This window comes from Papilio xuthus, unplaced genomic scaffold (genome assembly GCF_000836235.2).
Source record: "Papilio xuthus unplaced genomic scaffold, Pxut_1.1 DF829758.1, whole genome shotgun sequence".
Lineage (NCBI taxonomy): Eukaryota > Metazoa > Arthropoda > Insecta > Lepidoptera > Papilionidae > Papilio > Papilio xuthus.
The window spans coordinates 3,358,252-3,372,002 of NW_013528891.1; the positions used below are offsets into that span (position 1 = coordinate 3,358,252).

General features: G+C 32.5%; 4 protein-coding genes across 4 annotated transcripts; 2 read left to right on the forward strand and 2 right to left on the reverse strand.

The window, feature by feature from the left end:
• Positions 1 to 250: 250 nt before the first annotated feature.
• Positions 251 to 3,556, forward strand: RpS12 (ribosomal protein S12). Its single transcript, NM_001312119.1, is given in 5 exon segments — positions 251 to 290; positions 520 to 654; positions 1,538 to 1,640; positions 2,350 to 2,451; positions 3,452 to 3,556. Coding segments are annotated over 5 exon segments (420 nt in total). The 5' UTR covers positions 251 to 273; the 3' UTR covers positions 3,515 to 3,556.
• Zmynd10 (zinc finger MYND-type containing 10) lies at positions 3,555 to 6,170 on the reverse strand. Its single transcript, XM_013326221.1, has 10 exons — positions 6,012 to 6,170; positions 5,809 to 5,917; positions 5,601 to 5,714; positions 5,327 to 5,466; positions 5,134 to 5,256; positions 4,876 to 5,030; positions 4,616 to 4,767; positions 4,362 to 4,523; positions 3,893 to 4,131; positions 3,555 to 3,789 (listed from the first exon to the last, which is right to left on the reverse strand). Exons 1-10 carry the CDS (start codon positions 6,110 to 6,112, stop codon positions 3,714 to 3,716), a joined length of 1,371 nt encoding a protein of 456 aa, XP_013181675.1. The 5' UTR covers positions 6,113 to 6,170; the 3' UTR covers positions 3,555 to 3,713.
• Positions 6,171 to 6,445: 275 nt separating this feature from the next.
• Positions 6,446 to 10,439, forward strand: RpL7 (ribosomal protein L7). The gene is given in 7 exon segments (NM_001311949.1): positions 6,446 to 6,481; positions 7,217 to 7,361; positions 7,845 to 7,964; positions 8,256 to 8,345; positions 8,850 to 8,993; positions 9,628 to 9,777; positions 10,277 to 10,439. Coding segments are annotated over 6 exon segments (786 nt in total). The 5' UTR covers positions 6,446 to 6,481; positions 7,217 to 7,220; the 3' UTR covers positions 10,418 to 10,439.
• On the reverse strand, positions 10,432 to 13,146 carry LOC106128415 (uncharacterized). Its single transcript, XM_013326798.1, has 2 exons — positions 10,996 to 13,146; positions 10,432 to 10,666 (listed from the first exon to the last, which is right to left on the reverse strand). The coding sequence occupies exons 1-2, from the start codon at positions 13,096 to 13,098 to the stop codon at positions 10,559 to 10,561; spliced, it is 2,211 nt and encodes a 736-aa protein (XP_013182252.1). The 5' UTR covers positions 13,099 to 13,146; the 3' UTR covers positions 10,432 to 10,558.
• Between the last annotated feature and the right edge of the window lie 605 nt (positions 13,147 to 13,751).

Genomic DNA, 13,751 nt, shown 5'->3' on the forward strand with positions numbered 1-13,751 from the left:
ATCGATTATTCGATTATTTTATTTATGGTCGTCCGAATAATTTTGACTTTTTTGACATGACAGATGACAGTGCCAATTCTCTACACTCTCTGGTTCTAGTCTTTTTCCGGTACGCAAGGTAAAGTGTCAAAGTGTTTGTAAAGTTATTTTCAAAATCTGTTATTATTTCAGTGATCTTTAAGAATAAATTATTAATACTATTTAAAATGGGAAATCGACGTATTGCTCAATTCGTTTTGTTTCATATTTCAGGACCAAACATAATAAAAAACCATGGCTGATGTCGAAGTGTAAGTGTTATTGTTTTTCTTAATAAATTTGAATTGAAAAGACGTAATATCATACAAATTAAGTAAATATACATTAGCAATTAATCATTACATGACATATTATCTTTTTTTGGATGTAAGTTGTCTATAAATATTGTCAACATAACCTATACATGTCTTCGTTATGTCTCTCCATCGTTTAATTATAATGCTATATTATTGGTATCAACTATACATGAAATCCTTTCAGTGAAGTGCCAGTGAACCCAGTCCTCAGTGGGGGTGCTATGGATGTAAACACAGCCCTTCAAGAAGTTCTGAAGACAGCCCTCATCCACGGAGGTCTTGTACATGGTCTTCATGAGGCTGCTAAAGCCCTCGACAAGTATGTTTTTGTATATTTATGCTACTTAAAAGTTTATTACCTTATAAGGTAAGTAAACTAAATAACAAATAATTGCTATATTGGCACAATATCTCGTTTTACATAAATTTGTTATTAATGAAATCAAAGGAACATCAAATTATGTATATGGCTTACAGTATGCTTTTTAATTTTTTATTATTTTGCGAAAGTTATTAAGTAAAGTGGCATTGTACTATAGGGTTAAATGTTGCATAGTTCCCGACTAAAAAACAAGCAATATTTTTATCTACTTAGGAAAAATAATTTGAGGGATAAATTAATGGCAATAGAGCTACCATAATATTCACATGATATGTGGCTGTTCTAGTCACATTTCTTGTGGAAATATCAAACATAGTTGTCCTATGTTGGATCAAATTTATTGCCAAAATTAACGCATATACATAGTACCACAGTGCTCGATTCTTCGAACTTGTGGCCTCCCAAGTATGCTACAGTTAACATATTTAAAATGTATAATGTTACTAATATAAATGTGAATATTTAGATGGATGGATGTTTGTTATTAGATATCTTCAGAACAGCTGCATTGATCTTGTTGAAATTTGGCTACTTATTAAGATTTCATCTTGTGCGGACAGTCGCAGGCGACAGCTAGTTATATATAAAGCTAGTTACAAACTTTACAACTTTTAGTCTATAGTAAATACCAAATGTGATCTTTTCAAATATTTAGGTACTTAAGGGTGGTTAATAATCTTAAGGAAAATAAATGTAACTTTTGATGAGAGAATGACTTTTTGAAAGGAATGACATTATCCATTTTTATTTAGTTAACATGTAAACTAAGAAAGAACTATTTGTTTTTCCATTTATTAAATCAATAATTTCCGCACACTAGGAGGCAAGCTGTCCTTTGCGTGTTGGCTGAGAACTGTGATGAGGCGGCATACAAGAAGCTTGTTCAAGCCCTCTGCAATGAGCACCAGATCCCACTTGTCAAGGTAAAGTCAATCTAACAAGCTATAGATAATTCAAAAACTAATTTTAGTACAGAAAACACATGATTTATATGGGAGGGGAAACTCTCTAACACTTAACTTTATTTTATATCATATGTTTTGCAGTGGAAACTGACTTTAATGTAATATGGTGTTGCAGTGTCTATAGTGTGTCTATTTAAGGATGATTAGTTTTAAAAAAATGTTATTCACACACAGTCCAACACCAAAAAAATGTCCATTAAATACAACATTTATTCTCAGATAAACATAATTTGATATTTTATAGACACAGATTTGTTTAACTATTCAATCTCAAATAGACAAACTATACAGAATAATAGTCTTTGATTGGATTCAGTTTTGATGACCTAAAAAATTATTTTCAAGTTTACTTCCATGTAGGGAACTATTGCCTATGATCTAAAGTCAAATGTTTTTATATTAACATTGACAATATAATTAATATTGCGCTCTGCACGAATCTCTCAGACCAAATGTCTGTGTGGACTCCAAGAGCGCAGAGTAAAATGTGTGCCCCTATGGTGACCAGGTGTATGCTGGATCAACTTTCCTAGCACTCGGACAAATAACTCGAATGTAATTAATTTTAAGATTTTTCTTAGCCATGCTAGAAATAATGGATATCTTAAGACATGTTTGTATGTGGATGATTTTTGCAACTGAAGATTTATGTAATAACTTTTCCCAGGTTGACAACAACAAAAAGCTTGGTGAATGGGCTGGTTTATGCAAAATTGACAAGGACGGCAAAGCAAGGAAGATTGTTGGCTGCTCATGTGTTGTCATCAAAGTAAGTTTACGAGATTTTACCATAATGAAACTTTTTAGAATATATTCAATAAAAGATATCTACATCAAAGGGATTGTGTGACCATTATATGTTCTTGAGTGCGGCCGCAATTGTAACTACAGTGTAACTTGGTAAAACATACTATCTCCATAAGAAAATAATAATGGTCCCTTGACTTGCAAATCCAGATTCGAATTTATATGTCAAGCATTTGATCATTGTTATCAAAGCATTAAAATTGATATTTTATAATGCAATCAACAAAGTTTGTTGCTATTCTATGCTATTCTTCGTCTCATGTTATCGTTATTGCGTAGTATTTGCGCTCAGCACGTACACTAAACTATGTAGGTTTATTTGTACATAAATTCAGCGCTATAGAAATTATGTGACCCTATGGTGCAACACGACTTGTGTGAGCAACTTTCCTATCACTCAAACAATTGCTCATATTCTTCAGTCCTTAACCTGGTTCTATTTACTTCAGTCAACTTTCCTCGTTTTCTTTCTCCAATAGCACTGTTCAGTTAATTTTGAAATAATGTCTCCCATGTTGTGGGTTGTCCATCTGTGCGTTTTGTCTTGTAGGCATGAGACAAACAATTTCTCTTACGGTGTAAAAAAATAGTCTTATTGTTAATTTGTGATGATTTTGTTGAAAAAGCTGGTAAATTTATTACTTTTGGAATAGTGGTTTCCTCGTAGTATAGATTTCTTTTAATGAAAATGAAAACCATAGTCATCTTTATTACACCCTCTTTGAAAAACGGAATAATACACATATTACAGCCTTAATAAGGTAATCACCCTCAACTTAGGGTAGGCTCCGAGCCCCTCGATGGGGATGTATAGTGAGCTGATGATGAATAATAGTTTGGATAAAATATCATACTTTTAACCCAGAGAGGTAGGCAGAGATTGCAAACCTTTAGCGGTTTCGATAATTTAATCATGTTTAGTTTTAATGTATTCAATGTTAATGTAATTTTTTTTTTCATAGGATTTTGGTGAGGAGACCCCAGCGCTGGATGTGCTTAAAGACTACCTCAAGTCTTCAAGCTAATCTTTAGGTGTTACGGTATCTTAATAAAAAACCAAAAAAATATTTTTTATCATGTTTTATTATACCATTAAAACAATAAATTATAATTAGTTTGTAAGTAAGTAATAACAGAATTGTTTTGACAACCCTATTTTATTTATTGAGTTGTTTTTATTACTAACACGTCAAGACAAATCTTGTATCAACTTATTAAAAAGAATTAAACGGACACATGCAGTTTGGCAAACTGATCGCAAATATCCCTATGTTTCGGCCATTGCTGCACTTGGCATTCCCTGAAAAAAAAAACAATTTAAGCAGATACAATTTTCTAGTATGGCAACATTTCCCGAATCTGGTAACATTAGTGTTGCCAGACTAAAATGTGGAATTATTTACCTTCCGCAATACCATTCAGACTTGCATCGTGAACATTTCTTGCTGGCTTTATCTCCGCATTTAGCGCACTTCGCACCGCCGCTGTCCAACGCAAGAGCGGCATCGCTGGTATAAGAATCCAGTAGTTTTTTGGCCATTCGACGAGATTCATCAGAACCATCGACAAAACAATTTTTTAATTGATTGGCCGCAAGCGTCTTCTTCCTCTTGTGCACTTGACGTAGGTAAGCATTTTTTATCTAAAATTAAATATTTTTTGTCTATTTGCAAAAAAAAACGATAAAATGTATCACTAAAAAGTTTTCCTAGTTATTTGTGTTTGATAACCTCTCCATTAGCCGTTAAATAACCGTTGGAATCTTCAATTTGAATGTAGCGCTAGACAAACTTGCGGTATAAAATTGATGAAATAATTTAATTAAAAATAATAAGAAAACAATTGTTTCTTCACTTTTTTTTTCTGTTATACCTGTGGCACAACTTCGATGACCGTACAGCCAGGAGCTTTGACACCGTTCCCGCGATTATGCAAACTGGAATAGTCACCCATTGCCATTTGGCAAAGGAATGTTTTCAGTTCCCCTAATGGTGGTATTTGATCTATCTTTTCTTCTGTCATTTTACCTTGCAACTGTTATAATAAGAGAAACATACTGTTAATCGTACGTATTATACAGGTTTTTAGATTTTTTCATAACTGAATAGTTGCTACCGTATACATACGCGACAAAATGCCGTGCGTCGGACCTCATCAATGACGTAGAAATGGCGGAGTCGTGGTTCCAAAAGTAGTTGTCGCAAGCACAGCCAGAGCTGCGCTTCGCTTCGATGCATTTGCGTTAAGTCGTCCACATTTGGTTTCGACCAACGTCCATCTACATAAAAATAATTAGAATTAGAGGTTCCTTAAGTTGTTTGTACCATAACTCTGCTAAGAAAGTTTACGAGATTTCTTTCGAATATTAAGCATAAAAGTTTCTCACAATTAAATACTTGAAGATCGCCTTTATCGTTGATCTTCTTCCAGGGTTCCAACTGTAGTAAGTGACATAGGATTGAAGGTACGTCGTTGGTTTTGTACAGATTGGTCGCAATGGACACGCCTGAACCGGCTGCCTCCATATGCTCAGCCAGATATCTAAAATTCGATTTACGACGATGTTTTATTAGAAGAAGATGTTAGCCAAAAGTTTAATATAGTTGGGACAATCCGGATTTAATATAAAAAAATAGTGCCTTACCTAACAATGGAAATGCATCGCATACTTATATCAAATTGCAGATCTCTTTTCTGTCTCTCGAGCTCTTCTAACACCGTTTCGCTGTCCATTTCCTGACCTGACATTGGCTTCAAGTAACCGTCGCTAAGAAAAAGAACAATGTAATGCAAATACTTTACGTTATGACTGAGTACTTTGAACGAAAGGTACTTACTTGAGAAGCGCAATTAATGAAGTTAGTTGTTCTGTAGCATACTGTAGCAAATCTATAATAACATCGCTGATGCACTGAACTCCGTCTTCGTGAAATAGGACGGTCTCCAAAAGACCAATTGCTGCTGCCTCGTGATATAACTGAGAGCCGATGTGATTAGTAGTTAACAGTCTACTCAATTTTGCATAACGACGACCAAGTAGTAATATTTTTTATGTCTGTAATAGTCAATGTAATTTTTTCTTCAGCTCCAAAATATAATGTACTAACTCACCACCATGTATATTCCGAATGTACTAGCCGGTGCTGGCTCCAATTTCATCATTTGTGGATATATCTTTAACCGCCACACTTGAATACAAATGGCCTCGTGTACAAGTACAGGTAACTGAGGAACACATTATTAAAGGTTTAAAGGTAAAGAAGTGGTGAAATTTATTACAGTCTTTCTTGTTTATGTCAGCGGACATATTTTTAAATACCTTGCCGTGAGAAATCAGGGTCTCTTTTGTAGCTTCTTCCATCATGGATGACGCTTCCAATACAGCTTGTTGGTTTAATTTCTGCAATCTTGTATGCCAGTCAATCCAGCTGCAACAGGAAAAAGGATAGTGATAGAAAAGTATTGGATAGTGTTTACGGTTAATTTAAGTAGATCATAAATTAAATTAAAAACAAAAATTACGCCGAATTTCCAATATTTTCGATTTCGGTAGGTTCCATACTGTCCACGAATAAATCTAATTCTCCGACCTCCAAAGCACTTAGCTGGGCGTTTTCGGCCATTTCGAAAATTAGGAAATCTTATTTAAGAATCGAAAGATTGAAAAAAATGGCACATAAATTGCTTTGATTTTATTTTTTTTAATAACAAAATTCGTTACTATCACGACTGTTTTTAAAAAGTGCTTGTGATAAAACGACATATTTATATTTAATATTTTATTTCTTTAACTTTAAATTCCGCATTTTATTTTGATTTTAAAATTCCTGTTGGAATTAAAAAGTTTTGGATTGAAATTGTATAAAAACTTAATTTTTTACACTTGTGTTGCTAGTGGAAAATATTTAAAAATGGCGAATAGCGGAAGTCTATGTCCTTTGTCGTTCTTTTGATAATTTGACACACGTGCCGCGTGGAGTTTTGCCTCGCAGGTTGTTAAATATTAATAATTTTATTACTTTTAAGTGCTAAATAAATACGAATATTAAAAGGGAAACCAAATTAGTGACCAGAACACTGTATTCTATATGTGTACCTGTGAAATATATCTGAATTGTGACCGAAAAAAAGTGCACGGCGTGCTGCTGTATTGACTAATTATTAGCGTGTTAGACGTCTGTTTATAACAAATTAGGTCTATTTTCTTCAAACTTATGTTTTTAAATTATTTAATTTTGGATGAAATCATTACAAATTATGAATGTATGGTTAATATAACCTAAAAATATTGTGTTCATCGGAGGAATGGCGCTCACGGTTTTGACTGCATCGTTATTTTTCCATGTTCCAATTTCATTTTTAATTACCTAATTCGATTTCATTTAATTTATTTGTGGCCCTTAACTCTCCAATCCGAGATAGAAACTATTGTAATTTTTTTATATTTACAATACAATTGTCACAATCATAACCTATAAAAATAAAAATGCGATACCCCGTGCACTTCATTGTCGGTAATACCGAAATTAAATGCATTAGTACTGTTAAATTAGGTAAAACAAAATAAATACGATATCTCTTGTGTCCACCCATAGCACAAGTTTTTTTTTTCTAGTAATATTCATCAATTATTTGATTTAAATTATTGATTCACACATAATACGTGTTAGCGCTAGCATTACGAATATTATGTTTTATAATGCTACAACTACTATTTTATATTTCAGCACAATGGTTGCGGTAACAGAAAAGAAGAAGACTGAAAAGGAGCCTGTAAAGGGCAAGGAGGGCAGCAAAAAGCTTCCCGCCGTACCTGAGTCTGTCTTAAAACACCGTAAAAGGAGAGATGCACTCCGCACACGCCGTATTGCAGTAAGTTTTATCTTATGTACTAAAATTACATGAACCAGAGTTACTGACAAATTTTAGGTTTCCAAGACTAGTATCCCCTTTTCAAACATATTGTTATCTCTGTTTTGTCAAAATAAACGACAGGGATGATGATACGTTTTATACAGAGATTTAGGTCTTAGAAACCTCAAAACTCACTATGAGGATATGGCTACAACGACTGAAACTAGATAAATATTCCGCTATTAACTTTCAAATAATCACAATGTTTTTGGTGATGTTGTTTAATGACATTAATTTAATAATATCAGGTGGCCTTGACCATTTTCTGCTACTATAAAAATTACATTTTATTAATTTTATGATGATACAACATTTTAAAGGCATAGTTCATCTGATTAAAATGCTGTTACTAAAAATATCTGATACTATCTCCTATATTTATCCATAAAATGTTTAACTACTTGATACTTAATCCTTGGTTACACTATTGGTAATTTCTAGGTTACACTTAAGAGGCGTTCAGTAGCCATCAAGAAGAAGCAGGAGATCTTCAAGAGGGCCGAGCAGTATGTAAAGGAGTACCGCATCAGGGAACGTGATGAGATCAGGCTAGCCAGACAAGTGAGTTTGTTTTACCATTTAAAACGACACTCTAGGTCTCGCCTTCGTCTGTGCGGATGTAAAAAAACTAAGTTAGTAACCTATGTGTTCTTCCAGACTATATTCAACATCTATGGCAACTTTCAGTGAGATCTATGCAGCCGTTCTGGAGATACCTTCTGACAAACATCCATACATGCATGTATCATATTAGTAAGATTATTGGAGAATAGCAAATACCCTACTTTTACATAATAAAAGTATTTTAAATTGATAAATCCTAATAATTTGTTTTATCCTTTTTTTTTATAGGCTCGCAACCGTGGAAACTATTATGTTCCCGGTGAGGCCAAGCTTGCCTTTGTCATCCGTATCCGTGGTATCAACCAGGTTTCACCCAAGGTAAGTTGAAAAATTGTTATTTTTAACTTTAATAGTTTGTAGATAGAATTATTTATGGTAGTTTTGCGCTCTGCACGAATCTCTCAGCCCAAATGTCTGTGTAGACTCAAAGAGCGCAGAGTAAATTGTGTGCCCCTATGGTGACCAGGTGTATGCTGGATCAACTTTCCTAGCACTCAGACATAACATTACTTCTTTTATTTATATTTCCTAAAACTGTCATTTTAGTAGACACAGTGCCGAGTTTACTAAGCATGTCAAATAAGTTTGTGCATGTCCAATCACCTTGACATGACAAAAACTTTGTGTTAAAAAGTAAGCTCCAGTGGTTTTTAGAACTTGTAAGATAAAGTTTAAAAATAAAAATATTTTTTCAATAACATGTTTTGTTAACTCTCCTTGATTTTTTCTATTTGAAAACTAAGCAGGCACAATAAGGCTCTGGTCCATATACAATTTGATTTAAATCTTATTGTTTGTACAATTATTATTGTCTTTATTTAGGTACGCAAAGTGCTGCAGCTGTTCAGATTGCGTCAAATCAACAATGGTGTGTTTGTCCGTCTGAACAAGGCCACCGTCAACATGCTGCGTATCGCGGAGCCGTACATCACTTGGGGATACCCCAATCTCAAGAGTGTGCGGGAGGTGAGATAATAACCTACCTTTAGGGTGTTTTGAATGTCATCATTAGATATCGATTTTATGCATTACAGAGTACTGTTAAGTTACCTTCAAGTTACAGGTTATGTATTAATTATTAAAAGTGCTGCCAGTTAAGCATTTTTATATCCGGTACTAGCGGTGGCCCGCGACTCCGTGGCGGACTTAGAAACAAACACAATAAGTAGCCTATGTGTTCTTCCAGACTATGTTCTACATCTATGCCAAATTTCATTGTGATTCCTTCAGCCGTTCCGGAGATACCTTCAAATAAACATCCATCTAAACATTCGCATTTATAATATATGTAAGATTACTTTAGGGCTTGTTTTGGACTACAATGTTTATTTTTCTGATTTTCGCTCTGCACGAATCTCTCAGACCAAATGTCTGTGTGGACTCAAAGAGCGCAGAGTAAATTGTGTGCCCCTATGGTGACCAGGTGTATGCTGGATCAACTTTCCTAGCACTCAGACACATTTATCTATAAAAAAAGTATCTTCAATTGGTCTGCTTATAATTTTAAATCAAACCAAATATTACATTTCAAGTATTAAGAAAGCATTGTTGCAGGTCACAAATCAATAAGTTGTCCTATAATTAAAAATATTTTTTGCAGTTAATCTACAAACGTGGTTTCGCGAAGGTGAAGGGTCAGCGCATGCCTATCACCTCCAACAAGATCATTGAGGACAAACTCGGCAAGAGCAACATCATCTGTATTGAGGACTTAATCCATGAAATCTTTACTGTCGGAGAGAAGTTCAAGGTGAGCTTTATTTACACAAAATTATTTGCTGGTATTTTATTTTAAGGTTTTTTAGTCTAAGCCAGTAGTTATTAAGAAAATCTTACAAAATTTTCATATTGCCCAAAATTTTTAATGATGTACATGAATAAATATACATTTTTTTTATGTCTTGTTTATATGTCAAATTCTCGTGTTACAATGGTAGTTAGTAGATACCTTACTCCTAATGGATTACCGGGCTAGTTTGTATTGACATAAAATCTTGTCCCAATCAACAAGTGATTCCCTCAATTGTTTTACTCTATAAATCATACTAGCTGGCACCCGTGACTCCGTAAGTGCGGGATTAAATTAAACTTTAAAAGTAGTCTGTGTTCTTCCGGACTATGTTCCATATGTCAAATTTCATCGAAATCTGTTCAACCTTTCCAAAGATACCTTTTAACAAACATCCATCCATCTAAACATTCGTATTTATAATATTAGTAAGATTAATTACATTATTTCTTGTTTTTAGTACGCGAGCAACTTCCTATGGCCGTTCAAGCTGAACAACCCGACCGGAGGCTGGCGCAAGAAGACCATCCACTACGTCGACGGCGGGGACTTCGGCAACCGCGAGGACAAGATCAATGACCTCCTGAGGAGAATGGTCTAATAATAAATAGAGTTTAATTATATTCTACACATCTTTTATTTTTCTTTCCATAGACTAGTTACCAACAGACAAAACACTTTATTTTTTACAAGGAGAATGACGGGAAGACACAGTTTCTCGAAAGTGTGTATCCAAGATTTTTTATAATGGCATTGCTGCATACACATAGCTTTGAAGCTGTTCTAATAGAGACTTAAGATTATCTTCAGTACCATCGGAGATGCACCGTCTTACACCTTTTTGGATATTCTGAAAAAAAAAAACTTTTAGTTCAAAGAAAATGAGCAGAATTCGCCGAAATAGCGAACGGGTCTTGTCTGCCTTAATTGATGGAAGGGACACAGAACATTTCCCCTTCCTATACATCCACTCCATCAAATCCACTTGCCCTTTCTATCCTTTACAATAGGTAGGAAGAGAAAATGGAGTAAAATTAGGCCTCTGGCACAAACATTCAATAGACAAAAACTGCAATTGCTTGTTCACGGTTGTTGTGTGGTTCCACTGCTTGCCTGGATACTGGCACTATTTGGCTTAGTAATTAATTCATATTTAGAATGAAAAGAAATAGTACTGACCTCAATTGTAGTATATAAAGTATGTCTGACAAATTCTCTGCCAGGTTCATGTTTAGTGAAGTTGTCATAGGCCAAGTTGCAGTAAAAATTCCTTACATCAAAACCTATTTTCATATCATCACAAGTAACTTTCAATGAGTTATTAGTAAATTCATCATTTATAATGTTAACTTTAACTTTACTGTTACCAATCTCAAATATTTTATTGTTTCTCCCATTTAAAAAATCTTCCGAGGTATTTTCCTTTAGTATCTTTAATGCTTTTTCTGTACTAAATATATTTTTTAAGTAACTTTCATTTTTAAATGCATCTATATAATTATTTGGCAATTTCATATAAAATGAAAATTCATTTGATTGTGTTTTATCAATAGTGAATTTAAATAAATGTTTACTGGATTTATAAGCAATTTCATTGATTATTTCTTCAATTGAATTCTCAATCTCCTTTAATCGAGTTATATTTTGTTTCATTATATAAGATTTTATAAAATGCTCTGCATTTAAAATTATTTCTTTCTCATGCATAATTATCAATAATTCTTCATTCTTCTGCATTCCTGGTATTCTTTTTAATATTTTAATATTAGTTGTAACCAATGTGACATTTTTACCGTTCAACGGAATTAGCAAATTTATATTTTTTAATTCTTCAACTACCCTCACAGATGTAGTTTTTATCACTTTATTTGATGATAACAATGTCATATGTATTTGTAAATCTCTTAATACTTCTAATAATGCATTAATTTTATGTTTTTCAAATGTTACTTTGATTTTTATTAATAAGCAAAATATATTGTTTGAGAAATAACTTTCAACTTTTTCCGTTAATGTCAAATCTATAGATTCTTTTAAAATATCTTCATAAGTATTATAAAGGATGATTGAATATGTAATAACACTATCTAGTATATCAGGACGATTAGATAATGATAAAGATGTTATATAGTTACATTCCTCTTTAATCTTCTCTTCTAACTTATAATTTCGTTCAATTTCTTCTAATATTTTATAAACACATCCTGTATCATCATTGAGAATTTTCTTAGCATCACAATATTCAGATGACGATTTTATAAATATTTCATTATCAATAGTAAATAAATATATTAAATTCGTAAATGTCGTACATAGGATTTGATCACCGAAACATATAAAATCTTTAATTTGATTTATATGAAATTGTTGGAAATTTATATCTTGTTTAAATGTATTATTTGATTTCCACATTGTTATACCATCTGTGTATATTATACATTCATTGTATGGTACACATTTCGAAATGTTTTTATTTAAATGAACAATATCATTTTTATTTAAATCTGCCAGTAATAATCTTATAAATGTACCTGATTCTAAACTTATTAATATATACTCAAGGTCTTCAATCACTTTTACATCACTAATACTTGTTGGAGCACTAAGAAGGTTTTGTAACGCTATTTCATTTACTTGCATTTTTAGTGAAATAACACATCCATATAAAACTCTTCTGTCAAAACTAATAATAATTAAATTATAATCCTTAGATACATCTCCATCTATATTGAAAACTCTATTTAAATTATCGTATTGTTTATATAATTTGTAAGACTTTAAAATATACGATTTTAATTCCTCTTGTAATGGCTGGCTGTTTTCATTAGGCAGTGTCAACTTAATTTTCTTTTCCAAATCAAATTCCGAATTTAAATTGTTTATGCACAGATAATACGTGTTACATTCCAATTTCAAACTTATTAGTTTTTGAGAAGTGTATAGTGTACAACTCAGAATACATTTTTCTTTATGTAAAAAGATCGTTTTTAATCGCTTTGGTGCAGACTGCTTAAATTTCATAGACGTTAAGTGTATGTTTCCTTCGAAATCTAAGCAGACTATGAAATTATTAGACGATATAAGATGAAAGATATGAAATTCGGGCATTATTATATTCGACGCACATTCAAATTTTAAATTTTCGTATACGTACATTTCGTACTTATTCCACAGTATGAACGTCGTGCTGGATGCATTGTAATCGATATTTAAAGGTCCCAGACACTTCACATGGCTTTTAAAACACTTGATATTCGTTCTAGGAGACTCATCTATTTCCATTTTAAATACACAAATAATTAAAGAAACGCGCGCGGTAACATTTCAAGTTTTGCGATGACATTTGACAATGACAGGTTTGGTTTTACCAGAGACAAAATTATTTATGCACAGAGTAAAAATTTTTGTTTTCTTCAATAGATAAAATAAGTCTTATAATTTAAAATAACATAAACTTGGGATTGGTTCAATAAATTAATTTCCAGCTCTTTATAACATTATTCATTTACTCCTCAAAACAAAATTCAATGATAATTTCATTTATCATTTAATTAATACAAGTTACAAATCATACACCGATTTACATTCCTCTAACATAATTTTAACCATCGTTGTTTCTCACTGATTTAAACTATATTCTGATATGATTAGGATTATAAAAATATTTTTTAATTGATTTTCGACGAATAATGTTAAGATCCATTACTCCATCACTGTCTAATATAGTTTTAATTTTGAAAAAAAAAACAAGGACATATACAACTTACAAAGGATAATTGGAATGTAATTTTTTCTTATATACACAGGTCGTATTAAGAATAAATATTAAATACTTAAGAATCTTCAACGATGCTTTTTATATAACTAATTGGCACACTTTCACATTCACTAGCAAAACTATAACCTAATAATTACAAACTAAAGAGGTTCGAAAC